Genomic DNA, 26,582 nt, shown 5'->3' with positions numbered 1-26,582 from the left:
AATGAATTTGGGTCATCGTGATTTCAAGAATTTTGTATTTCAAAACTATTTTCAATAAAATTTAAGGTGGAAATTTAAAACCCTGGCGAAAGTTCCAGAGCATGGGTCCTCTTGGAGGGGGGAAAAGAGTACAGAGTATTTCCCTAAATGTCAAAATAATATAATTGTTGTGGTGTGTACTATTCTTTTACATACTGTATAGTATGGTAGTATGTGGTTTAGGCCTTGCATGCAATCAAACTAAAATGTGGCCAATTATGAAAGCCCTTTTTCCTCCTACTTTTTCCTCCTCTTGGCTGCAGTGAGGCCAGTGATGACGCGGCATTGTTCTGGCCACCTGTCTGTCTCGCAGTAAACACTTATCTCCAGGAGCAGGACATACTTCTCTAAACACACACACACTGTAATAATCTTTTTTTCCCTTTTTCGCTTTCCTGCCTATGCTGTTCAACCCCCCCCCATCATATACTTATGAACACAATGTACATTAAGAACTAATCCACATTGTTTTTTGAGGCTTATTAGTAACATGAATTTATGGAGGTGAATATTGAGCCAGACATAAGCGGCTCTCCTATGAGTTTTCTCTCAAAATATACAGTCTAAAGATACACAATGTATGCAGGAAGACACTGAAATAAATACAGTTGCATGAGAGCCACTGACCGCACACATTTCACAATGAGGCAGTGAGGTATGTGGTGACCAGAAGCCTGAAATCCTGTTCATCCGGCAGCAGGCACTAATAGTTGAATAGAAAAAAAAATTAGACAAGCTAAAGTCTAGCCAGACCACTAGTGCAACCTCTAATGTTAGAGAGAAAATCTCCATTTTTTTTTTTAATGTGCATCCTTATAATTGTGATTAGTGGAAGAGCAGTGCTTTCGCTTTGTCATTAATGTCGCACTCAGTGATGAAATATTATGTCAGTGTTGTCAGTTTCTTGTTTTTGGGAGGTCATCATTGGGTGTCTGTACTGTCTGAGTGGTAGGGACGGCATCTCATCTCATCTCTCTCCTCACTCAGTCACAGTGAGACTAATCAGTAGTGGATGGCTGTGAAAACACTTACTGTACTGTACTGAGGTGCCTTAAAATTTACTTAACTTCCACAACACAAGATCTGCTACAGAGCACATGATGGTTCCACTATTTTTTAGTGGTCAGTTTGGTGCACTGAGATTTTTTTGCTGAGTCTGCATCAGGGCCATGGTCCTCCAGTTCAAAGACCACTGCATTAGGCAGAGACCAACACACACCTACACACACCTGCACACAACTACCTTAATTAGTTATTAAAAATTCAACATAAAAACAAGCACAACATTCAGAAGTTGTCCAGTCTTATTTGAATGCCATGGAAGCAAATCAGGAAAATCACAGTAGCAGGTCAGTCAAAATAGAAAATACAGAATGATCACTAATCAGAATAAAACCTATTATAAAATGCATTTCAACATACATAAGAGCAGCCACTTGAATGTCCAATGCAAGCGAGCACTAATGCTTACGGCAAATGTATATTAAAAAAAATTTTAAGAAAAAAAGGCGTCTTTTTTGCTTCACGCAATCTTGCTGTTGGTAGTTTTTGGAATGTAATTAAGGTTTGTAACAAGGTTTGTTTGACCAAAGTTTTGTTTAGCTCCATATTATCTGCACTCATCTTCCAAATGCAGTCACACATCCTGTGGAACTGCAGAAGGTTAGTGAAGTCATGATGTCACTCCAAATGGTTTTCTTGGGGCGTGTTGAGGAACACGTTCGTGTTTCCTGCATAAACTCAGCCTGGATGGCTCCAGTAGGTCCAGCAGCAACAGTGTTATTTACAGAGACAGAAGGGCCTGATGGTAAATCAGAGGTCATGAGCATGAGCACATCTGCAGGACAGCAGTAAGAGCTTGCTGAAGCTCTGCTCAGGTACACTTTTAAAACCTCTCACAAGTGTATTTTTTATGAGGAGAGAAACTGCATCCAAAGAGAAGATTATTTACAAGAAGCTGTAAATATTTTTCAGTTCTGTCCTAATAATGTAAATTATGCACAAGAGGAATTTTCAGAGAAGTCAACAGAGACAAGGCTTGGGGATGGAGTCGAGCAGCAGTTTACTACAAAGCTTCAATTCATGTGCTGCTTAATGTCTAAGTTCATGTCCATCACTCTAGCTGCTCATTAGACAGAGGATTCTGGCATAGCATTGAAGTTCTACTGCAAAATTACCCCCCCCACACACACACACACTTACACTCTCACTCCCCCTCACACACACACTCACACTCACTCGCTCAAGTATTACGAAATATTTCACGTCATATAGATCTTAAAAAAGCTGCAACAGTTGACAAGAAATGAGACTTTATTGGATTTATGTGGGGTTTATAACACTAAGATAAAAGGGGTTTACACATACAATTACAAACAATGTGATTTGTATGAGCATCATAACCTGTACATAACCTATACAATATTTTATACATTGTTGGTTGTGTATTCTCAGTGCATAGCATTACACACAGAGCAACTTGCACATCACAAAATTATCTGAACAGGCTGAAATGGAATAAGGCTCTGTTTCTTCAAACAGCTGAAATTATACCAGAGTTTACGTTACTCCTAAGTGGAACTGAACCCGGAAGAGAAGTGGGGGTGGGGAAGGGGGCATGAGGATGTGGCAGGGGGCCAGAGCCCCATGGGTCCTCTGCAGTGTGTAAAGCCCAGGTGAGTTAGTGCACAGTACCATCCTGTCAGTCTACATGCATGACACCATGTTCTAAAACTGGGTCTAAAACAAGCACTTTTTTCTTTTTATTTAAGTAAACGAGGCACTTTGTGGTAACCACAGGCATCATAGCATATTGCACAAATCAGCTAAAACTAATGACATGGAACTTACACACTGGCACCTTAAAATTATATATATATAATTTTTTTTTTAAATCATTAAAGCTGAAACAATTTTGATGCTGCCTGTGAGCGCCACACAAGGTTTTTCATTGTTTTGTGTTTTTTTTTTTTAAACCCGTGCCACATAAAGGACGCAGATGGTTTCAGGTGGTGTTTGTATTGGATACAGTACTGAAGCTAAGTTGTCTGAATATCTTGGGCTTGTGGGTAGGGTTGTGGAGTTTGTACTGATGTCCTAAAGACGCTAGCTTGAGATGTTCTTGTACATAATCATTCTATTTAAACAGCATATATTCAGGAATCAGAATACCTGCAGAAGGTCATATGAATACTGTCAATTTTTTCCATGTTCAGTCAAAAGCTACTACATGGTTCTATGGGGGATGCACAGATTATACCGAGACACTTCATCCACATCATTTGTCCTACATATTTCACATGGCTTTTACTGAAGAGGGACTAATGAATGTGTTGGGGAAAAATACTGTGGACTGCTGACTGAAACCCTGCAAAAACCTGTAACCGTGCAAAAAGTCTAGCACAATATGTTGCTCTGTTATAGTATCTTAAAATAAGTACTAAGTCAGTGCTTGGGCAGAATGGTAAAAAAAAAAAGCAAGAGCAGAAAGTAACTTCAAGTAAGGCAAAGAATACCTCCCTACTACCTTTGGATTAAAAACAAATAAAAAAAATCAAGCTTAATTTTGGCAGGTTTTTAGTGATGTAAACAAAAACTGATGTAAGGTTATCTTTTTTCCTGGATTGGCTACTGGAGCGTATTCGGGTGCAGAGTTGGTGAGAGGAGTGAAGCCATGATGTCAACAGCAGGAGAAATGCAGCTTTGCTCACTACCCATCACCTCTCAGTGATGATTCTTGCCCAAATGACAGATTTTTTTTTCTTCTTTTTATTCCGACTCATAACTCACGGTGAGAGATGTTAAAAATTTGGTATGCGGAAAAGACAAAAAAAACAACAAAAAAAAAAAACAGCTAAATTATACATAATTAAATACTCATATGGGGCTTTAATATGTCTGAAGCAAGCACAAGACATAAAATCTGTAGCTGCACCTCATTCCAATAGGAATGAAAACCTGTTCAATAGTGGAAGAAGGGAGAATGGGGGCTTTAAAAATGTAGAGAACCCAGCTAGTCAGACAGGAGACGTCTAACAGTCAGAACAAGTAGCACATCTCACAGAAGCACCCCCACAGAGACACACATTCTTGGCTCTGAAATTATTGTTCATTGCGTGTTTGTAGTTTGGCAGTTTGTAAGCACCACTGTTGAGTTGATTTAGCAAATAATCCAGGTTTCATTAGACCACACAATAAGGCTACAAACAGTTTGAGGAGCCAAGAATCTGATGTCTGACCAAAAAATAAAAAAGGCAAGGCTAAAAGAAAAAGGAAAAAAAAACAAAAAAAAACAACAACAAAAAAAACAGATGGGGAAGAAAATGAAACTATGGCATCAAACTCTGGATGAGGTTACTTTTAGGACAGGGGAACACAAGCTTACATTCAAGTCTCTTTCGTTACAGAGCGCGTTCAGCAGGTATTTCTGCACACAGCCAAACCACGATAAGAAATCCCTCACCACACGCAAACTGTCAAGCGCACGAGCTCCAGCGTGTTGAACACGTTGACTAGCATGTGATCCGACCCACTGTGGTCATGCAGAAACCTCAAGACAAGTCTCATTTCGGTAACTTTGTGACACAGCAAAAATCCTGACTGACTTAACAGTTTAAAACAAGAACTGAAGAGATCTGCTCAGGGCCAGCTGATTAATTACACATAAGCATTTTTAATAGGGAAAAAACACCCATGTGATATAAAATATAAATGCCACTACTGGCTTAACAATTAATACTAATACAAGTGGTGACAGAATGACATGGAGCATCATCTTGTGACTAAATATTAACCGAACCTTAATGGCAGCAGAAATGTCGCATATGAAGGGAGAAAAATTAAATTGTATAACATTTATTAATCAACATAGATACTAATTCAATTTGCATGCAAACCTTTGTCCACTAGGTGTGTCAACATTATTGCAACACTGGTTTCCCTGCTGTGGTAAATTGAACATAAAAATAATCACACCACTGACAGAATAATGGGGTTACAGTGTTTTTCTGCTGCATTTGAGGTGAACAGACAAAAGGTAGGAGAAAGGGGGCAGTTAAAAACATTATATAGCCTAATATCCAGAAGAATAATTATTACTATGTTAGCGGCAATATGATGCTAGCAGACTATGAATGTTTGCTCTGCCCTACGTTTTTTTTTTTTTTTTAAAGGGGTTGGGTTAGTCTGCAGACAGTACGGAAAGCTTCACAGTAGGTTAAACAGAAGGACTGATGGATAGACGATCGTGCACTAGAAGATGGACACCAACTTTAGCACTGGCCATGTTATGAATAGGAGATGCAGCAGCACACTTCACCCCCTCTTCCTGCTCCCAGCTATGGAGGTGTCAACAACTTTGTCATTAAAAAGGGGGAGAAAAAAAAAGTTTAAAAAATAAAAAATAAAAAAAATTGGTCAGAAATAGTGTCCCTAGAACGGAGGCATCTTACATGAGAAGTGTCCCACTTATGCACGGTTTTCGGAGAGGCAAAAAGAACAAACAAACAAAAAAAAAAAGGACTTGCTTTTAGTTCATATTCAAGTTTTCTCCTTTTTACAACTCTGGTTCATGTAAAGATTCTTTTTTGTCTTCCCATAAACAAAATAAGTTCAAACTTTAGTTATCTGTGTGTGTTGATCATCATCCAGCTGTTCATTTTCTGGGTCTGAGTCCGTTGTGTCAGAATATCGATAATGGTCCGGTTCATTGTCACTAACGTCCGGGGTTACACATGCTGAAGTGCTGGCCTCTGAGTTGGATGGTTCCTCCACTGTTTTTGTGAAATATAGCTTCACCTGTAAGAGAAGGCAAAGCTCTGAGTATCTGAAGGCAGCGTTTAAGCTCTAAGCAAACAAGTTTGTATTTGTATAACTAAAAGGCACACAATGATCGCAGACAGTAATGAATACCACTTTTTTGTTTTTCACTCACCTTGAAGTTTGGGGAGAATAATCTGTTGGCTTTGTCTTTGTTGGCCTTGTCTAGGTCATTCTTTGTTAAAACCAGGATTAGATAATCCCTGTCATTCTCCCCCCTCTCTGTGCTCTGGATCCCATCCAGATCCTTCAGTAAACTCCCGTTTTCTAGCTTCTTCAAGTTCACCTCTGGTCCAGGGATGAAGAAAGTGTTCACCCAAAAGTGAAACATCTTGTCCTATATTAAATACACAATGTGGTATCTTTTACACATGATATTAATTAGTTAATTAAATCAATTTATTAATTGCAGTATCTGCTACATGTGACTGCACGTCCTTTGTGCTGAAGCTGTGGCTGATTTAAGAGCTGCATACCTTTTTCTTCATCACGTTTTGTTTGTGGAAGAATTCCACTTTGATGTCTCCGCACACAGGCAGTGGTTGGGGAAACTCAAAGCGCACGTACTTGTCCTCGCGTCGCATGTGTCCTGGGTCAGACGTGTGGATCTTCACCTTCAGCTGGTACACTACAAACTGTGGATCTGAAAGGAAGACATTTAGAAAACCGTTTATATTTAGAGATTTTTATAAAAACACACACACACACACAAAACACACAGGCCATGACATTAAAACCACTGAAATGGGAAATCCCATAACAGTGGCACCTGCCCAGTGGTCAATATATTAGGCAATGGCTAGATGACTGGGTCAGAGCATCTCCAGAAAAGGCAGATCTTTATGGTGTTCCTGGTATCAAGTTGTTAGTACCTACCAAAAGCGGTCCAAAAAGAACAACCGCTGAACCAGCAAAAAAAAACAAAAACCCACATGAACCAAGGATGGGCATGTGAGCATTAGAACTGGACTATAAAGAAATGGAAGAAGGTTGCCTAGCTGCACTTTTGGAAGATGGTAAGCTGGCAATGTGATGCCCTAGGGAATGATCTGCTGTGACACCCTGGGTCTTGGGATTTACCACAGCACTGTTGCAGACCAAGTGCACCCCCTTCATGGCAACAGAATTCCCTAATGATAGTTGCTGGTTTAAACAGGACAATTCTCTGTGTCACACTGCAAAAATTGTTCAAGAATGGTTTGAGGAATATGACAGAGGTGAAGGTGTTGACTTGGCCTCCACATTCCCCAGATCTCAGTCTGAATGAGCATCTGTGAGGATGTTCTGGACAAACCAGTCTGTTCCATGGAGCCCCACCTCACAACTTACAGCACTTAAGGGATCTGCTGCTAACGTCTTGGTGCCAGATGCCACAGCAGACCTTCAGTGGTTTCGTGGATTCCATGGCTCAATGCGGTCTTGTTGGCACAATGGAGACCTACACAATATTATCAGCTGGTTTTAATGTTATGGTTGCACGCACACACTTTTATAAAGAATGCAACCCAAACTAATGAGTCTCGATAGCCAACTGAATATCTTACAGAAACACATAGTCCCTTAATGACAGTCTTGGCAGATTATCTCAGTAAACTGCATAAAAAAAAAAAAATCATAATGATTTTCAAACTGAGCCTTCATCTTCGGCTGAGTGAGTGAGTTGACTGATTAGAAATTGGAGCCCTTGTCTGTACATCTCAAGCAAAGTAAGCACAAGAAGTGAACTGGACTGATCTGGCAGTCTCACCTTAATAAATAAATAAATAAATGAATAAATAGAAATTTTAAAAAAAGCACACTTTTGCCTCGAGGTCTACTTCAGTACAAATGTGACCAAATATGATCATTCAGAGATCGCGGAATGTACGGATGTGGGGGTGGGAAGCTAGTCAGAGCACCAATAGTGCCTTGACAGGTTAAGGGAGAATTCAAGAACTAAGAGAAGTTCAGATTCTGGTGAGAATGAAGCACTTACTGCAGGTCCCGCCACTGAACATGGGCACCGTCTCAAACATCATCTTATGAAAGAGCAATGCCACCGGTTTGTACTCAAGCTGGTTCTTCAGAAGATAGCTGTAGTAGTAGACGTATCGCCTCTGACTGGGGATCGTCACGCCCTGCAAACAGCAAATTACCAAAACGTCTTCAGTTTGCTTCATGTTACAGTCAGCAATACGGAAACCTGTCTCAACTTCAGTTGATGAACAAACCCAGACATTACTTCAGCAAAGTTAATGACTGCCTGAGTCTTCCTATAGCATTAAGCCTTCACTGTATTTTATCAGATTCAATGATGTGTAAACTTGATTAACCATCTGGTGCAGTGGTAAATGTAAACAGAGTTTTCATCCTGCATGAACACAAAGATAAATCTCTGTAATTACCTTCTTGTCTCTGGTCCTGACCTCGCCGTAGAAGTCCAAAGCCTCTTTTGCTTTTCTAAACTTGCCTCGGTGTAATAAGTATGCGCAGATCATTACGCCCGTCCGGCCCTTTCCAGCTTTACAATGAATGGCAGCCACATGATTGTCATTTTCACTGAGCCACTTATCCAAGTCTTCACAGAACGGTTTGATGAGCTCCAACTGTGGAGGATTATGATCTTCAAACGGGTATTGTGCAACTGCAGTAAACAAACACAAAAGGTCAATGACTTATAACTTATACAAAGACTAATTATTTTGTGGTGGGGTATTTGTTAAGTTCAGGGGAGATTGGCTTTACATGATTCCTCACATCTTACCTCTGCAATTAAATTTGGCAGCATCATAATGTCTCTCTGCACATCTGAAAAAGCAACAACAAAAAAAAACTATTAGCAGATGAAAAGAAATGCATTTCATGCAGGTGAAGACAAAATGAATTAGATTACTAGATGATTTTTAGATAACTAATTAGGTCAAAAAGACAAATCAGGAGATACAATTACATTAAATCTTTGAGGAGAACAGTTAGTCCCACCACTTTCTATAATTCTATATGGTTGAAAGAAATACGGACTGACTGATAAACTGCCTAATAAAGCATTCGGCACAATGACTCAAAAAAAAAGAAAATGAAAGTGAAAATGATATGATTTACTTACAGATTATATATCTTGTAATGATTTTTATGCTTTGAGTCCAGAAACCTGAGGAGAGAAAGTGATAATTACATTTCCAGAAACAGACCATACTATGTTGAAAGTTGTATCTGTCTCTATGCCTCACTACTTCTGTCCAAACCACCATCTGATGAGTGGCAATCGGCACGCAGCAAACCATTACGACACGTGCGCCACTCTGACAAACGCCATTTCAGAGTGATCAAATGTACAGACATTTAAGCCATTAATAAACTATGCTGGCTACAAACAAACAATCTCTCCCCTCTACGCTGTTTGAGGAAAAGAAAACGCTATATTTAAAAAAGTGTGCATGAATTCCTGTGCTTTATTCTGCTGGATCATAATTAATTGATTAATCATCTGTAATTTCAGATAATTAAGTTCAGCATGCAGATTAAGTGATGTTAATGGACATGCTCGTTCACCAAAATAATCACTGAGTGCAACATGGGAGGAGGAGTTTATCAAGAACAAAGAGATGAGAATCTTCAGCCTAAATGAACGTCCAGATAGGGCTGGGCAATATTAAGAAATAAGATCACGTTAAATAAGGTCACAATACACTTCTGTGAGATATTATTTTTTTTATTCTAGACATTAACAGAGCATTATCAAAAACATGCACAATTTTATTGTTAATTGCCAAGTTTGCTAAGAAACTTGTGTACAACAACATTGTGTTTCTTAGAAATTGTAACTACTGTCATAGGATAGATTTTTGTTAAGCTGATTTAAAGCTGACAATGTCAACATCTCCTTCAGATCTCATAAACCAAGCCTCATCCCAACAAGCTTAAAGACATGAGAAAGATTTGCAGCAGTCACTCCTGCAACAAAGCAACAGCGAGTTTAACATTGTGTGTTGAATCGTATGTGAGCCACTTACCGTACGACGTCGTCTATGTTGTTTCTGTACACCCCCTCCAATTTCTCAGCAGGAAAGCCCATAGCAATTATGTTGGGATAAATATCTGTTCTGCAGAATTAAGGAAACCCGGCAAAGACATTTCTGGAAAGCTGACAGCGTTGAGGCCAACAAAAACGGCCATCACCACATAACTGTGCGTTTTCAGCCTGTTCTGGCTTAATAGCATATTTCAGCTCTGTAGAAACATAAAAGGGTGAGCCAAGGGGTACGTTACTCTACAGAAACGCTTCGTTTCGGTCACAGGGAGAAGCAAAGACACAAAGGTGACGATAAGCTGAACTACAACTTCAACTACTCATCTGATGTGGCATCTTACTTTCAGCAAGAGGCCAGAGAACAGTCTCCTGGCTAATACACAACAGATGGGCCGCGCTGTAAGAGACTGATGCATGGACCTCTAACCCACAAGGCCACACAGGAGCACTAAATAAATCACACTGAGCTTCAGCCCGGCCTGGAATCGCTTTCCTTCCTCACCTTTCTATAACAAGTGCCACGAGAGCTCATCAGTCCTCGCTGCCTGGCGCTCACACGGAGCAGCACACACGCAGGCTGGAGACATTTCTTACCACAGGGGCACCTCACGTCAGGGTCAGCTCAAAGGAGAAGCGAGATAAAGAGATAAGAAACTACATAGACAGACAGCTAGGGAGATATAGATAAGAAAGTGTAAGAGAAGATTTTATACATAATCACTGGCCTTTGTGAGCAAACCTACACGTCTGTAGAACAACACACGATGTAGTAATGCCTTTGAGAATTGTGATATTTTTGTCATGTCCCTGTCACGTCAGCAACTCCACTCAGGCAGAACGGAAACGCTTCAAACGCAACAAGTCCATTTACATCTCGTGAAACAGAGACGTGCTGAAGAGGAAATGCCTTCTGTAATTTAAGTTACTTTCCAAATACATGTTTAACTTCAGCAATACAATTCACTGAAATGAATCTGTGTCACAATTCAGCACATGTAGGTCCCCTCACAGAATTTGACCAATTAAAAGCCAGACTAGCAGCTTGTTCTACTGTGATCTTAGAACATAAAACGCCTCTTCTGGCCAAATAAGTTCAACTGTCCTTGGATCTCGGATACAAAACGAAACCTTCTGCGTGGTTGTATTTTGTGTACGTGGAGCTTGTTCTGTGACAGAGTCTTACTGAAAACTATTAAAAGAGCTGTCTGATATCAGAACCGTTTCCTTTCATTATAAAATGTACGATAATGCAAAGACCTAAGAGGAAGCGTTTATCATTTTAAAAGACCACTATAAACAAGAATAAACTGAGAGCAAAGAGCAAAGCTGAACCGTTTTGTAAACATTTGTTTATGATTACTGTACAGATAACTGCAGAGACTGCCTGGGAATATTTATTGATGAAACCAATTTGAGAGCTCACAAAAGATCACGTTGTCTGAAACTAGCATTTTGCCAAACAAACAAATTCATAATGTATGTTTGTAGTTCTCATAAGAAAGACATAACAGTGCGCATGCAAAATAAAAATCCTACATTAACAGTCTTCTGTCCCACAGAGCAGCTGGCTCCCACCATCCTCCTCATTATTTTCAACATTTCGCACGTCATATCGTTTTATCATTTATAGCATGTTAAGTCACACAAAATCAGAACTTCGTTTGTTTCTATGGCCCAATGCCGCTGTTTTTTGCGAAGCATTTTTTAACGTGATATGGACCAACTATGAGACCGTCTCTGAACTGAACAGCTTGATGTGTATGATTTCCTTCTACACAGAAACTCAGCACTCCAGAGACCTACTTTAAAATATACCAAGACTGAGTCTATGGCATTTCTCTGTTCACATCCAGCTTATGCAAGTGGTATATCCAGTATCCCTCATGAAATCTATCAGATCGAGAAAGCAAAATCATAGCTACATCATTACATTGTCCCAGACACTGTTTAATCCTCTCAGAACTGCACATTTCTGACTTCAGTTGCACCAGTCTGCAATAAGTGATTTCCCTCTCACACGAACAGCGCTATGCTTAAAACCAACATCTGAGTCACTGTTGAAACTGGACAGCATGTGGCTGATATGTACAGCTTCCCAACTGCATGAAAACTGCCAAGATCTCTGAAACTCTTTACAGCATTCAATTTCAACTCAAACTTCCACTCTAGCAGTTTCCTGATACGTCTTTAATCTTGTTCAACTTGTTGTCCAACAAGTACACAAGCTCTGGAAATGAATCCAATCCTGCCAACACTCCGGCCTTTATTCATTAAAGCTGCAGATTCGAGCGTACAAAATGACGTCGGAATAAATCTGTGTCTGATTCATGAAACTCGCACGCCATCCAAACGAGCAACGATCGGAGTGTAAATGATGAATCAGCTTCAGCTGCATGGACAAGCTGCCACCCACTAGTCCCTTATTTACACCACACGTCCTAATTTACCCTCATATAAAGCAAACTTACACAGTTCACTTTGATTGCGAGCCAGTACAAAGGAAACTGTTCAGCTAGCTATTATGGAGGGAAAAAAAATAAAAAGTTTTTATTAAATCAAATATGGAAGTGTCTTCAGTTTTTCTTCCCCTCCATTAAGCTATTTAAAGACAGGTAGAAGACCAAACCTTTCTAACTTCACCTTCAGGTGATCTAAATTTACAGCTAGGGTTTTATTCAAGCACAGACACTGTATGGGCAAATCACAGATTTCAACTTAAATTAGCCTCAAACATGTTTCCCCACACACTGCGCTGGAACAGAAACATGCTTCCCCAGCTGAAGTGTTTGGTTCACCAAGCAGGACATAAAATAACCTTCCAAACCACTCGTTAGTCACTTGTTGATCACCAGGTCATTACAACATTACAATTGTTTTAATATAAAACTCAAACATAATGCCATTCTAAGCATCCTACTGTTGTCTAAACAGCTAAAATTGAATTTCATACTGAACACACACAGGAATAATCCAGCCCTTCTCAACCCGGTCTCTATCTGTAGCGGATGCCTTTTTCTCTGCACTTTTACATTTCTATTTTTCAAATTGGAAACTAAAGCTCCAAGTCTAGAAAAGTAGTCCTTTAATAGACACAACTTACTTTGTCTGAGCAGTAGTTCTGCAGGTTAGTTAATATAGTAGTGTAGGTCTACAAACCTGCTGGGAAAGTGTTAAAATGCACTGGAGATCGACTGGGAGGCATGATTTGATTCTGTACCGTGACACAATTCCAAGTCAAGAAGGGTGTGTGTCGTAGGGCTCGAGTGATTTTCACAAAACATACTGAACCTCAGAGTCAGTCGAAAGACAATTAAAAAAAACCTGCTAAATAAGCAACTATGAGTGTGCACTGCTGTTTTTCAGCTGTGTGGGATTTCGCACTGTGACTGTTGTTCGGGATCCTGGAACAGAGGGTTCCAACTGCCGCGCCTTGGTCTGGGAGCTCTGCGGCAGTATCAGAAGATAATGCTTACTAACAAGCCTTGAAATATTACTCTTCGTTTCTTCACTGCATCATACACGCGTGATAGCTACATGTACACTATCTGCGACGTAACACACGGATCATCACAGGCAAGATGCTGGGCGCCGAGGTCACGTTTGAGCTGAAGTCGAAGAGAGAATGAGTGCAGAGACAGACAGGCAGACAGACGCTCTGAACAACACACAAAGAATGAGTCTTTAAAACAACAGCATGCAAACCACCAAAACTACAAGAATGACCATGTTTGATGCTAACCAGAAGCTTCAACATAGGTCAGAACATACAGCTAGAGAGCATTTTACTGCCGGCAAATCAGACAATTACGCAAAGACCCATCAAAATATCTGGAAGAATGTGTCATTTTTAAATGTGTGTGTTAACAATGGCAATAGAATTACTTTGCTACGGTGTTGGAAAATTAAGGCTGAAATAAGTCTCTCATTGACCTTTAAAAGTTGTATTATAACTATAACGGTTATAGCTTTGCATTCATGCGATATACCCACGAATCATAATCTGTTTTTAACTGTACACTGTTAAGCTGCCGAATTTACTCTTAAATGTCTTCTGCTTTGCATCTTCTATTTTGTTTAGTGCAGGGAAATGTGAAAATGAAGGTCATAAATAATGAAATGTATACGCCACATATACAGTGAATAGCGTACCAGCGCATTCCTCTAAACGGCTTCAGGCACATACAAGCATACAACACAGCCTTTATGCGGATAGCAAATGAATGCAAATTTTAAAAAAGGATGACAATGCACATATGCTTTGAAAAGAAATATATAAATATATTTATAAAAAACAAACAAAAAAAAAACACTATAGCCTTTAGGTTCAGTAACACCATGTGGTCTAATAGAGCCTATAGTTTCAAGAACACCATCTGGCCTTCGTCTGTGAGAGCAGATAGGTTTACGTACGTATGTAAAAGCAACTAATTAGTTCTGGATTGGAATTTGAAGTACAGGCATCGTGTAATCTTGGCCTAAGCAAAATGGATGACAATTTGCCCGATCAGAAAGAAAATAATACTGCTAATAAATTCGCTGACGAACTGCAACCTTTACTCTGGAAGGCTGTAAGAAATACTACACCTAGAAAGCGAGGTGAATGAGATGCCACTACATAAATACCTAGTTCATGACCAGAGCAGAAATATGTGAAAACGCCTGTGCAGCATGAAGTAAAAAGGAATAATTTTTTCCCCCATAATAAAACTAATGTTTCACCAGCTCCATTTAACAGCCAAACACCAAATCAACACGTCACTCACCAAGTGGAGAAGTAATGAATACAAGAACGTAACTCAGATTTGTGAGTTCTCACTTAACACAAATTCCAATCTACAAACGCTTTGGTAGCTGATGAGGAAGTGGGCGGATAAAATGTTAAGAATACTAAATCCTCTCAATGCCAGGGCACAAGTAGAGTATCGACACTTCTAAAACCAGCCACTTCACAGCACAAAATAAATACGTAGAAGACTTTTAACATCTGCCACAACTGCCAATCTAATTTTTAAGAAGCTGAACATGGAAAAAGGGTTGTCGCTTCACTGAATCACTGAGCAGGCAGTGTGGCTCGGGCATCAGCACAACAAGGTCTCACCACAGCAGTAACCAAACCTGGTTATATACCTGGACCAAAAAAAAAGAAAAAAAAAGAAAGAAAAAGAAATTAAACTCATTGTGCAGATAATCCTAAGTAATATTCCGGTGTACACAGACAACAAATAGGAGAAGATAAAAATGTCATCTCGTTAACCCTGAAATCTTGATTTATTTCAGGGAATAATAAAAAAATTTAAAAAAAAAAAAAAAAAGTGATTTTTTTTTTTTTTTTTTTTGATACTAACAAATGATTTTGGCAATCTGTTTGGTTTAAATTGGCTCTTAACATCAGCCATTTTCTGCAAGCAGCTGATGCAATGCTCCTTTGTGTGTAGCCCTGATAGTGAGTGTAATCTTGCCTTATGTAGGCCAGCAGATCCTCTGCGCACTGAGCTTTTGTTTCTAATCAAAACGCCAGCAAGCTTTTTTTAATCGAGATCACGTTCACAAACACCGACCAGCAGCACAACAAAAAGATATGTATATTATATATATATATATAAACCATTATAATATTGGATCACTGAGCAAACAGATGGCAGGATATTCATCAGCTAGTCTACGACCTCTCGGCCAGAACAGAGACACTGAAGCAGCCAACATCAATCAGTCAGTTCAGGGGAATTAAAACCCTAGTCACATCAATGCTAAACCCACATTTGTGATCAGATGTGACAGGATACTGATAATGCAGAATTTAACACTGGATCACGATGCGATGTCATGCTAAGAGACACTGAAATCACGGCTGGGTTTGACAGGTTGACAAGATCAATGACAACAGATCACAAATTGTGCACAAAGTGGGTTAATGTGGGTTCATTTCCTCACTGATACTCAGTCGAGCTATAACAGGACCAGGGGTCAAACCACACACACACGCATTCACTCCTATATACATATTCACAATCAATAAAGCAAGTGGTGTTATAAAGAGGATACACGTCAAGTCCAAATCAAACCCATCCTCCTGGTATCTCCTTTTGTTTCGGCTGACCATCTTCTGTATGATCGTAGCCATCGCTGTGAAAGGAGTCTTTAGGGTTTTTAAAGTAATCGAGAGTATCGTGGCCTCCGGGTGAAATGCCGTCGTTAAGGCTTTTTTAGCTCTTCGGGCTTTTTTCGCAGTCCTTTCGGATGCGCTAACTTTAGCTTTCAGCTGCTAGCTAGCGGCCGTGTGTTGGCTGCTGCTGCTCGCTCATACAGAAGGAGGGCCTACAGCAGGCCCGGCCGCCCAAATCCACTCCGACACGGCCACAAATCCTCCAGCTACGACGGTACACGCGTCTCCACGTCTCGCAGAGAGATGTTTCCGAAGCACGCAAAGTCTCTGAATCCGCCGCAGTCGCCGTGATTGTGCCCGAAATGCGGAGAGAAAATCCTCTCCGACGTTTCTGAAGCAAAATTCGAGCAGCTGCAGCAGGAGTAGCGGTGGCGGCGGGCAGGCAGCAGGCAGGCGGCTGCGTGCGGCTCTAACGAGCGGCTAGCCGACTAGCTAGCGAGTTAGCTGGTACGTACATCTTAAAAAAAAAAAAAAAAAAAAAAAATACATAAAAACGCATCAAAACTCAACCATCCGCGTCATTGTCAGTATTCCAATGCATAAAGAGAAATTTGACAGCCTCCACCATACGATTTAAAAAAAATAATAATTAAAAAAAAAAAAACCCTCCTCGGTTATATTTTATTTAAAGAAGGAGCCGTTTGCAGAAGATTCCAGCTTCCGTCTCCCCGCTTTTCCTTTCACTCGCTGCTGCTCCTCCGCTGCTGCTGCTGCTAAAACTATCCTGCTGTTAAACTTCCATCATGGCTTCCAATAAGAAAAGAGGTGATGATCCGGCAAAATAGTGCTCCGCGGCGCAAAATAGTCCCCGGAGTAACAACATTTGCGCTAGTTATATTATAAAAACAAATCCATCAGCACTATTAATTCTCTCGTAGAAAGCATAAATACGCGGTTGGGACCAGAGCTCGGTGTGTTATTTGTCGATTTTACGCGTATTTTCCCTCACCGCTGGCGGAAGGATACGACGCGGATCGACACTGGAGAGAAGTCATTTTTGTCCCTGAGTCACGTGTCTTTCTGAAACGAGGGAAGTGTCCAGTGTTTTATATCAGATTACTTAAAACATCGCCTCTATTCCGTGTAACGAGCTTCTGCCGGTTCCAGACAGACTCGTGTTTGTCTTCCTATGAGATAAATCCGTGCGAAAGACCAAAGCGAGTGCGAGAAGAAGAAAGTGTGTAGTGAATAAATCTCAGTGAGTGTCGCGTTTTTGCCCCCTTTGGTCGGCAGTTCTGCAAGAGGAGGGCAGGAAATGACTGAAATGCTTACGCAAGCACTAAAGTAAGTCAGAGCATAAACCGCAATGTAGGAGTCTGGGAATAAAAACAAAACAAAAACGTGTTATCAGTTCAAGGTCAGAGTTTTTAGAGCTGTGTTTTTATATAAGTGTTTTGACTTGAGCTGACTGGTAAGCAGCTCTGTGTGTGTGTGTGTGTGTGTGTGTGTGTGTGTGTGTGTGTGTGTCTGTCTCTCTCTCTCTCTCTCTCTCGTGTGTGCACTCATGTTCATTGTGGTCCATAAAGACAGATGTTTATTCTTTAGCGCCATCTGTCTGATTATTCAACACCACTCAGAATAAAAAGGTTTAATGTGAGCTCAGTGAACAAATAACAACGTCACAAACTAAATAGCAAAAATATAATAACTTACTGTTTCATCTAAATTTCCAACTTTATTCTCAGTTTACTAATTTGTGGCTTACAGGGTATATAATAGAATACTAATATATATATATATTATATATTATATATATATATCAAATTATTATGATACGAGAGGATTTAATAGAAAAGCAGCTCTTTAACAGACCATGCGGCGCCCAGTATCTTGCACATGCGCGATACAAACTGGACAATGACGTCATCTCAGTAACCAGACGACAGGCTGTGCGCGCCACACCGCTAGAGGGAGCCAGGTTTTTTTTTTTTTAGAGCTTGTCTTACACAAGAAGAACCAGGTTCTGTGTTTGTTTTTATTTTTGCGTTATCCTGTATTTTCCACACATATAAGACAGAATGAATCATCTGTGTCTGATCTCCAGTTACACCTCCGCTTTATTTGTGCAGTATCGTGTTCACGCTCGGTACACAAGGTGGCGCTGTGCATCTGTTCAGGTCATTAAATCACCCGAAGAAGTAAACGCGGAAGAATCGGCGAGTCGTTGAGGTGAGTGTGTTCCACGGTTTCACCCTCCGGAGTGAACCGAAAACGTCTTTATTTTACGCTAAATTAATATGCAAGTAAACAAGCTATAAACCTGTAGTACGCGTGGCGTTTATCCGCTGTCTGGTACAAAAAGTATCCTGTTTACGCGTGTAGACTGAAGCTGAGCCGATAAAAAGGTCACAATAGAAACGCGACACTTTCACTTTACTATAATAGCTTAGTGTCGCTTTGGTCCGCGCGCGCGCACACACACACACACACACACACACTGACTTTACACAAATATATACACTACTATCACCTGTGGGATCGTTTTAACTCGACTGAGCGACATTTATTCAGATAACGAAAGAAAAAGAAACATTATGACCTTCTGTTTGTGTTCCTTCTCTCTCTCTCTGTCTCTCTGTCTGTCTGCATCTCCCTCTCTCTGTCTGTCTCTCTCTCTCTCTCTGTTTGTCTGCCTCTCTCTCTCTCTGTCTCTCTCTCTCTCTCTCTCTCTCTCTCACTAGCTCTCTCTCTCTGTCTCTCTCTCTCTCTCTCTCTCTCTCTCTCACTAGCTCTCTCTCTCTCTCTCTCTCTCTCTCTCTCTCTCTCTCTCTCTCTCTCTCTCTCTCTCTCACACACACTAACTCTCTCACTCACACACATGTGATTAAAAGATCTGTAGATTTGTGAACCTAATTTCAAGCCCCTTGCTAAGTCTTTAATGTGGTTACACTAATAAAACCATGTTTAGGTCTTAAATTCTATGGAGTTTTTAGATTATTTATTTTAAGATTTGACTCAAAGCAACGCATTGTTTTAGGTCGGATGTCATTTAGTCTGTTATAACAGTACATGCTGTAAGTATGTACACATGAAGACTGACATTGAAAATGTTCATATCGGTGTATATATAATAAAAGCAAAAATAGTACACGTTCCTTGTGTTTATACATGTAACAGTTCTTTTATGAATCACCGCAAGAGGCCATATGTGCAGGTATTTCTGTACTCGCTGCATCTAGAAAGTCACATTGGGACTTGGATCCCTTCTGAGAAAACAAATTGGGTGAGGCAGTGTTTTGTGTGCAGGAATAGATGAAGCTCGCAGAATAAACAACAGACAGTGGGAGGTGTGCTGGTTGTAGTGCTGCATGACACCTTTACTGCTTTCATTCAGTCCTCATGCATCAGTATGCACTTTATCCTTGTCAGGTTCATGGTGTCTTAAATGACTATTTACCTACAAGGTCTGTCAGAAAACGTTACAGGCAGCTGCAGCTATAACTTTCTATGGAGCCGGATGTGATATTTGGCAGTTCATGTGATATTTGACAATTCATCTAATGTTTTTCTTTGCCTAAAGTGCATATTATACTAATAGCATCGTGGATGTATCGTGGCTTTTGGTATAAAATGCCCTTTAGGCTTAGAATAATATTGGCTACAAACCATTTGTTTCTCTATTATTATTATTAAATATTATAAACATCACTGTATATGAGAATGTAAAATTTGTTCATGCAACAAGAGACTCAATTCTATGCTGTTCTGTAGCAGAACCTTCACAAAGTTTGGCTTTTAGCTGATGCCAGAGCATTGTGCACTGCAACATCAACCATTTAATAATCCAAATAGATAACTTTCTATTTATAGAAAAAATGTGTGTAATGTGTGTTTCCGTTGATGATGTAGCAGTGCTGCCTGGAAAGCGTTGCTACACAGGTTCACCCTGTTCTCATGTGCATTTTTTGCAGTTAGAGTAAAGTAGTCAGCTATTTTGGTTGATGGCTGAAGGCATAATCAATAAAGTAATCTGTCCCAGTTGGAAAAACCAGAGATGATGACTAACCATCATCTAGGTGAAGTTGTGTTTTAGAAACAATGGCGTCCCAAAGCAGTGAATACAATTATTAATTTAAAAAAGTAAATCTTGAAGATCAAAGGAATTTCTGGATTAGACATTGTAATAAAAATGATTTCACTATAACCCTGTGTATGATTCTCTGAAGTTACCATCTGAAGCTTATATGTGTTATAAATCAACACTCAGTGTAACTGCAGAAGTGTGTAATCATTTGAACTCGATCTGACAGAAGGATTTGGGGATTAAATAATGCTGATTGTCTGGAAATTATGTCTAATGTGAGTAAGAATGAAAGGATGCGAGGGGAGAGTTTCTCCTGTACAAAACAGTACATAGATATTAAAACATGGTATAATTGCATCAGCAGATTAAAGTGGAATAAACCAGCAGGACTGTTTAACAACTGTTTAATTTCTACAAGCTTTTGTTTTGATTGTATTCCTTTGATACAAGGTAGTAAAGGTTGAACATAGTCTAAAGTGTACAGTTTACATACTCTACACATTTACAGTTAGACATGTTCGTGTGGTCTGTGGCCGTTTGTTTTCCTGACGCTTTCGATGAAATGACTCCACAGGCACTTGTGTGACGATGGTGTTGAAGGACATACCAGCAGAAAATATCACCCGTCCTTTGGGTCGCAATGAGGTTATTGGTTTACTCTTCCGCCTTACAATATTTGGTGCCGTCACCTACTTTACAATTAAGTGGATGGTGGATGCTATTGATCCAACAAGGAAACAAAAGGTTGAAGCACAGAAGCAGGTAAATTATTATTTTCTTTTATTAATTAATTTGGTTGGTTGGTTTGTTTGTGTTTCCAGATTTTTATGATTTCATTTATTGTTTGTATGGAACTGGTGGAACTAATTCAGTTTGATAAACAGTCACACAATCAAAGCCACAGGGATTATTTGACATCACTCATTACGGTCCATTACTTTATTTGAAAAGAATCCACACCGGGATGGAGAAATGCAGCTTGGCATGAAGCAGAAATGCCTTATTAGACTGAGCGCATTAATCTGCCTCTCATTTACATTACAGCCATAGTTACTATCTGATATTTTTTATTAATCAGTTAACTCACGCTAATAATCAACTGCTATTAAATATTATTTTTTTACAGTTTTAATGCATGTTATGATTGCTGCATATAAGTATTCTGTGTCCTGTTATTACATATACACAACCCAATTGTACATTATACTGATCTGGTGAAACAACTTCATTTGATGAACGAAAACTTTCTGCTTCTTTTCAGGCAGAGAAACTCATGAAGCAGATTGGAGTGCACAACGTCAAGCTCTCTGAGTATGAGATGAGCATTGCAGCCCATCTGGTGGACCCCTTAAGTATGCAAGTGAGGATGTTGTTTTGCATCAGACTTGGGCGTGTGTTTTTATTCCTGAGTTTGTGGCATGATGTTTGCCTCAAAGAAGGTCCTGTCTTGGCTGATGGTTACAATTACGAAACGGCGATCCGATTGTCTGATAAGCAGAATAGTAGATTAATAATACTATTATTAATGCTAATTCACACACTAGATTTATGATTGCTTTTTGAATTGCAATTCAAAACATTGCACAAATAATAACATTTTTGTAATTAGCTTCTTATTACTAGCTGTAATGTCTGTGCTGAATTTGCCAGGTTCGGTTTTCTGCAGTATCACCAAGAATATGTTTTTGTTACATGTTAAAAATGACTTATTGGATTATATGAAAAATGTCCTGACTACAACAAACTACTTGAAAGGCAAAAATAATCAACAGATCAACATTAACATGAATCAGTCAGCTATCACACGCCTGATTTTATTCGAAGAGAATTGTTTTATAAAATCTTGGTGTGTTCCCAGATTACATGGAGTGATATAGCAGGCCTCGATGACGTCATAACTGAGCTAAAAGACTCCGTCATACTTCCAGTTCAGAAAAGGCATCTGTTTGAAGGGTCAAAGCTGCTTCAGCCTCCCAAAGGTGAGGACATGACTGAAAGTGTTTGAACGTCATGGTGCATAATTACCAACCATTGTCATGTAGAAAGCAAAGAAAATGCCAAACTCAGCGTCATCAGGTTGTTATGTCGATACTAGGAGTGCTACTGTACGGTCCCCCGGGCTGTGGAAAAACCCTCATAGCCAAAGCCACAGCAAAAGAGGCAGGTTTCCGGTTCATCAACCTCCAGCCCTCCAGTCTGACGGATAAATGGTATGGAGAGTCCCAGAAACTGGCCGCAGCCGTCTTCTCCCTGGCCATCAAGCTCCAGCCCTCTATCATCTTCATTGATGAAATTGGTGAGCACCTACATGGCAAAAAATAAAAATTTCTTTGTGAAATTAGATTTCCTTCAAACCAATACAGAGAATAAACTGCAGACAGCATTTTTGTTTAGATTTGAGTCAAACCCCCCAAATCTATAATGATTAATTCTACAAGTGCACTGGGTCTAGCGTTTTTTGTTTGTTTGTTTTTGGTTTTTTTCATGCAAAGGAAATCTGTCCTAGAATAAAAAAAAGAGAGATGCTAAACTACACTGATCGTCGCTGTTTCTGTTTTTTGTCTTTTTTGTATTGTCTTTTGTGTATTGTCTTGTAATTTTTTGTCTGCACTGTCTTTTGTCCTGCGCTGTCTTGTCTGTCTTGTTTGTCTTGTCCTGCACTGTTTGCACAGTTGCACTTTATGTGGCTAAGACTAAGTCCTTAGCTCTGTCTTTGCTTTTATGTAGCATCATGGTCCTGGAGAAATGTTGTCTCATTTCACTGTGTACTGCAACAGCTATATATGGTTGAAATGACAATAAAAGCTTCTTGACTCTTGACCTGAGAATAAATATTACTTCCTGTTTTTCCATAGACTCCTTTTTGCGAAACCGCTCCAGCTCGGACCATGAGGCTACTGCCATGATGAAGGCTCAGTTCATGAGTTTGTGGGACGGACTAGACACGGATTACAAATGCCAGGTACCGTGAGCATGACTATGCATTATTGTGTTGCTTGAAAGCATTTTGTGTACAAACCGAAATTGGCTCTACCTGTTTTCAAACAAACAACGAACTGCAAAATTTTTAATTAAGATTTTTTTGTTCAGGTTATAATTATGGGTGCCACTAACCGCCCTCAGGATCTGGACTCGGCTATCCTCCGCAGAATGCCCACTAGGTTCCACATTAATCAGCCTGTAAGTGTCGACACATTCCCAATATGAACAGGTTTGTGTTTTAATTGAATAAACTAAAGACACTGCTGAATTCATTAGCTGTTCTTTTTCCCCAATACAGAATATCAAGCAGAGGGAATCCATACTGAAGCTCATCCTGGAGAACGAGAATGTAAGTTTTAAATGTACACACTGAGCATGAGTCCGGCCGGTGTGCTGGAAATATTTGCACTAATCATATTTTCCGATTCTGAAGATCGGGGCTGGCGTAGAACTTCGTGAAATAGCAAAAAACACTGAAGGCTTCTCAGGAAGTGACCTCAAAGAGATGTGCCGAGATGCAGCTCTGTTATGTGTACGGGACTTTGTGCATGCTGAAGAAGGGTAAGTCTTTTTAGTTAGGTACTTGTATTTAGTTTGTGTGTGTTCACATAACATTTACTTATGCACGTTTCTGATGTCAATTTCTTTGTTCTGCATGTTTAAATTCTTTTCAATCAAGTTTTATTAAAGTGAATAAGGAATTTACAGGTGTTTATCCATGCTTATGTGCCACAAAGAAAACTCAAAGTTCATTCAATGAACAAGGCCTCAGAAACCATTTAACAGTTTTCGAATGGCTTAGAAATTAATTTTTATTTAATTAAAAGTAACCAAGGAAGGGACAAAAATAGAGAGGTCAATAGAAGAGTCTCATCTGATCAGATCTTTTATTTACTTATTTATTTATTTATTTATTTATTTCTATCCTCTTTGATTTTTACACCGTGAGGAAAGACATTCAATTTCGTCGTACTCTGTGCACTGATGAAAGATAGAGACTGTGACCGTGTCTATTTGCAGGCCTGACACAGTGCAGATAAGAATTCATTATCCACACGGTTTAACTGGGATCATATAAAAGAATCAGGTACACACTATATACTGTAAATGTTAATAACACACATCTGTGCTTCGACTGCCACTGGTGTAAAGCCAGCTGCTGAGACCTGCACATGTATATTTAATGACACATAACGTCTGACCAAATTAAAGTAAACCGATGTTGTTGAGGTACGGTAGCTTGGTGGATGAAGTTTTATTACTTAATGAGCGAACATTAATTAGCTAAAACTATCTAAACTAAAGTAACCTGTGTGTAAACATAGATTAATGACTGATGTAAAGCAAAGTGTGTCACTAGGCCGTATACAATGAGGCATGTTTACGTCATGTGAATAAAAGATTGGGATTTTCATAGAAACAATGTCCGAGGTCAATATACAGTGTGTGTGTGTGTGTGTGTGTATATGTATGTATATATATATATATATATATATATATATAATTAAAAAAAAAATTTTTTTAAAGACCCAGAAACTTTATCATCATACTATTGCCTACACCGTTTATTCTGATGAATAATATAATGTAGCCTTTGTTATAAAGATGTTTTGTCATCTGTTTACTTTAGACAGCTAGCTCATAAATGGGAGAATCTTTATTTAGTGTCCTAAACCAATTCTTGTAAACATGTGGTGGTTTAATTCACTTACAGTTTATTCATTACTGTTTTCTAATAGTAAACTATAAAAAGTGCTCTGCAGGGTAGACAGCTTCTGTGTGTTTGTGGTGTTGTCATAAGCGTAAATTGACTCTACCGCTGAGCTTCACTAACCAGCAGTATATTACAATCCAGCAGTTTGGACAGGATTATGACAGGCATTATTTTTACATTTATATGCATTAGGTTTGACTGGCACATTCACCCAGCGCAGCAGACCCAGGCACACCCTTTACAGGGTGTGTACACGTTCTCAGTAAAGCCAGTATCTGAAACGTCATTCTGAACAATGCAGACCTGTTTTGTTTGCTATAAAAGAAATGAGGTTCCCTCATTAGAGTCTGTCTACAAAATCAGTGAAGTTTATGTTCTCACCAGTTTCTGCTTAACTTAAGTGACACAGTGTAAGTAAAATGTCAACAAACTTGTTTCTGTACAGTTCAGAGGAAGACTTCATCCGACCCATCCAGCAGACTGACCTCCAAAAAGCCATTGAAAAGATGAAAAAGTCCAAATCAGCAGGAACACCAAGTATGATGCTGGATACACCTCTGGACTGATATTACTGGACAGGGTGAATTATTTTCCTCAGAAGATAAACACAACCTGTTTATCACATGTTTTGTGTAAGAAGGTGCTCTAGAAACAAGATATTTGATCAACTCTCTTTTTGCAATATGCCCTTTTTTTTTTTTGCTCTTTGTTCTGTATCATTGTGCCTTTTAGGCATTAGGTTTGCAAAGCACTTGCTGCATGAGATATTAGAATATTTATAAAATTGTACAGAAGCAAGTAACATGTATATAAAGCACCTGCATTATAATTAATTTCAGACGGTAAAAAATAACAACGTATAGGAATTGGGATTCCTATGTAGTTCTAAAGATTTTTCTTTTTATTGGTTCATTTAGTGAAGTACATTTACAAATGCAGTGGATATAGTGTCCATTCTCCTGTAAAGATCACAGGATACTTTGTGATATTAAAAATGTACCTAAGATGTCAGCTCTTTTTTCTTCTGTTAATGTGATATAGCAACCAACCAGATAGGTTCTGGTGTCATTCCTGTGTGCTTTAGGTCGTTATTGTGCTGGAAGGTGATATTTGTCCAACATTTGTTTTATGCCAGTATTGGTACTGCCATCACCATGCTTCACCAATTATGCACTAAACATATCAATTATGCCCACAAGGTTCTACCTTGGTCTAATCACGCATTTTGCCACAGTTTGAGGAGATTGTATGTATTTTAGGTAGGTATAGCAAATTGTAGGCAGGCTCTATTTTCCATGAGAATAAACATACCAAAACTTGTGAAGATCATGAGCAATTGTCACATGCAGGGAGTGAGCAGTATTTATTTACAGATATAACTGTACTTCCTTTAATGCTGATTTCAGATGCAGTCAGTTTTACATGGACATGGTTCATGTCACTGTGGTGCACTGTTTTCTCCACATGTTAATGAACTTCCTGGTGTTCTCTATGACACTATATATATAGTATATTCGTGCTGATACATTTTAACAGGAGATCATGTACATGCTTTGGAAGCTCCTTATACATGGATTCAGGGGTCAGATGAAGTCCAGATGAATTTAAGAAAATGCTACAGAATTTCTACAGAATCTTTATTTGGGGTTAATCTTGAGTCACTGAATGTGATTCATTCACTCTGTAATGCCACATGGTTCCTTAAAAAAGGGTGTGCCCACTTGTGCAGCCAGGTTATTACAGAATTTTCATTTTCTACCAAAAATGTTTGTTCTTCACTTGGAGGTTTTTGGTTGCTGTGTCACATTAAAGCTGGGGAATAATCTGACGTGAT

General features: G+C 39.3%; 2 protein-coding genes across 3 annotated transcripts; one reads left to right on the top strand and one right to left on the bottom strand.

Moving 5' to 3' along the window:
- Positions 1-2,334: 2,334 nt before the first annotated feature.
- Positions 2,335-16,945, bottom strand: ptenb (phosphatase and tensin homolog B). Its single transcript, XM_060860605.1, has 9 exons — positions 15,908-16,945; positions 9,849-9,933; positions 8,942-8,986; positions 8,600-8,643; positions 8,241-8,479; positions 7,832-7,973; positions 6,333-6,499; positions 5,972-6,193; positions 2,335-5,835 (listed from the first exon to the last, which is right to left on the bottom strand). Exons 1-9 carry the CDS (start codon positions 15,984-15,986, stop codon positions 5,650-5,652), a joined length of 1,209 nt encoding a protein of 402 aa, XP_060716588.1. The 5' UTR covers positions 15,987-16,945; the 3' UTR covers positions 2,335-5,649.
- A 218-nt stretch (positions 16,946-17,163) lies between these two features.
- Positions 17,164-25,759, top strand: atad1b (ATPase family AAA domain containing 1b). 2 transcript variants are annotated; one of them, XM_060860620.1, is made up of 11 exons: positions 17,164-17,312; positions 18,098-18,197; positions 20,627-20,814; positions 21,314-21,412; positions 21,911-22,031; positions 22,148-22,348; positions 22,908-23,014; positions 23,143-23,232; positions 23,333-23,383; positions 23,468-23,595; positions 25,194-25,759. In XM_060860620.1, the coding sequence occupies exons 3-11, from the start codon at positions 20,641-20,643 to the stop codon at positions 25,312-25,314; spliced, it is 1,092 nt and encodes a 363-aa protein (XP_060716603.1). In that variant the 5' UTR covers positions 17,164-17,312; positions 18,098-18,197; positions 20,627-20,640; the 3' UTR covers positions 25,315-25,759. The 2 variants fall into 2 exon arrangements, with proteins under 2 accessions (XP_060716603.1, XP_060716613.1); XM_060860630.1 differs by lacking the exon at positions 18,098-18,197 and having other exon boundaries at positions 17,170-17,312.
- The last annotated feature ends 823 nt before the right edge of the window (positions 25,760-26,582 follow it).

Source organism: Tachysurus vachellii, chromosome 2 (assembly GCF_030014155.1).
Source record: "Tachysurus vachellii isolate PV-2020 chromosome 2, HZAU_Pvac_v1, whole genome shotgun sequence".
NCBI lineage: Eukaryota > Metazoa > Chordata > Actinopteri > Siluriformes > Bagridae > Tachysurus > Tachysurus vachellii.
This window is presented reverse-complemented; position numbering and strand designations above follow the sequence as displayed.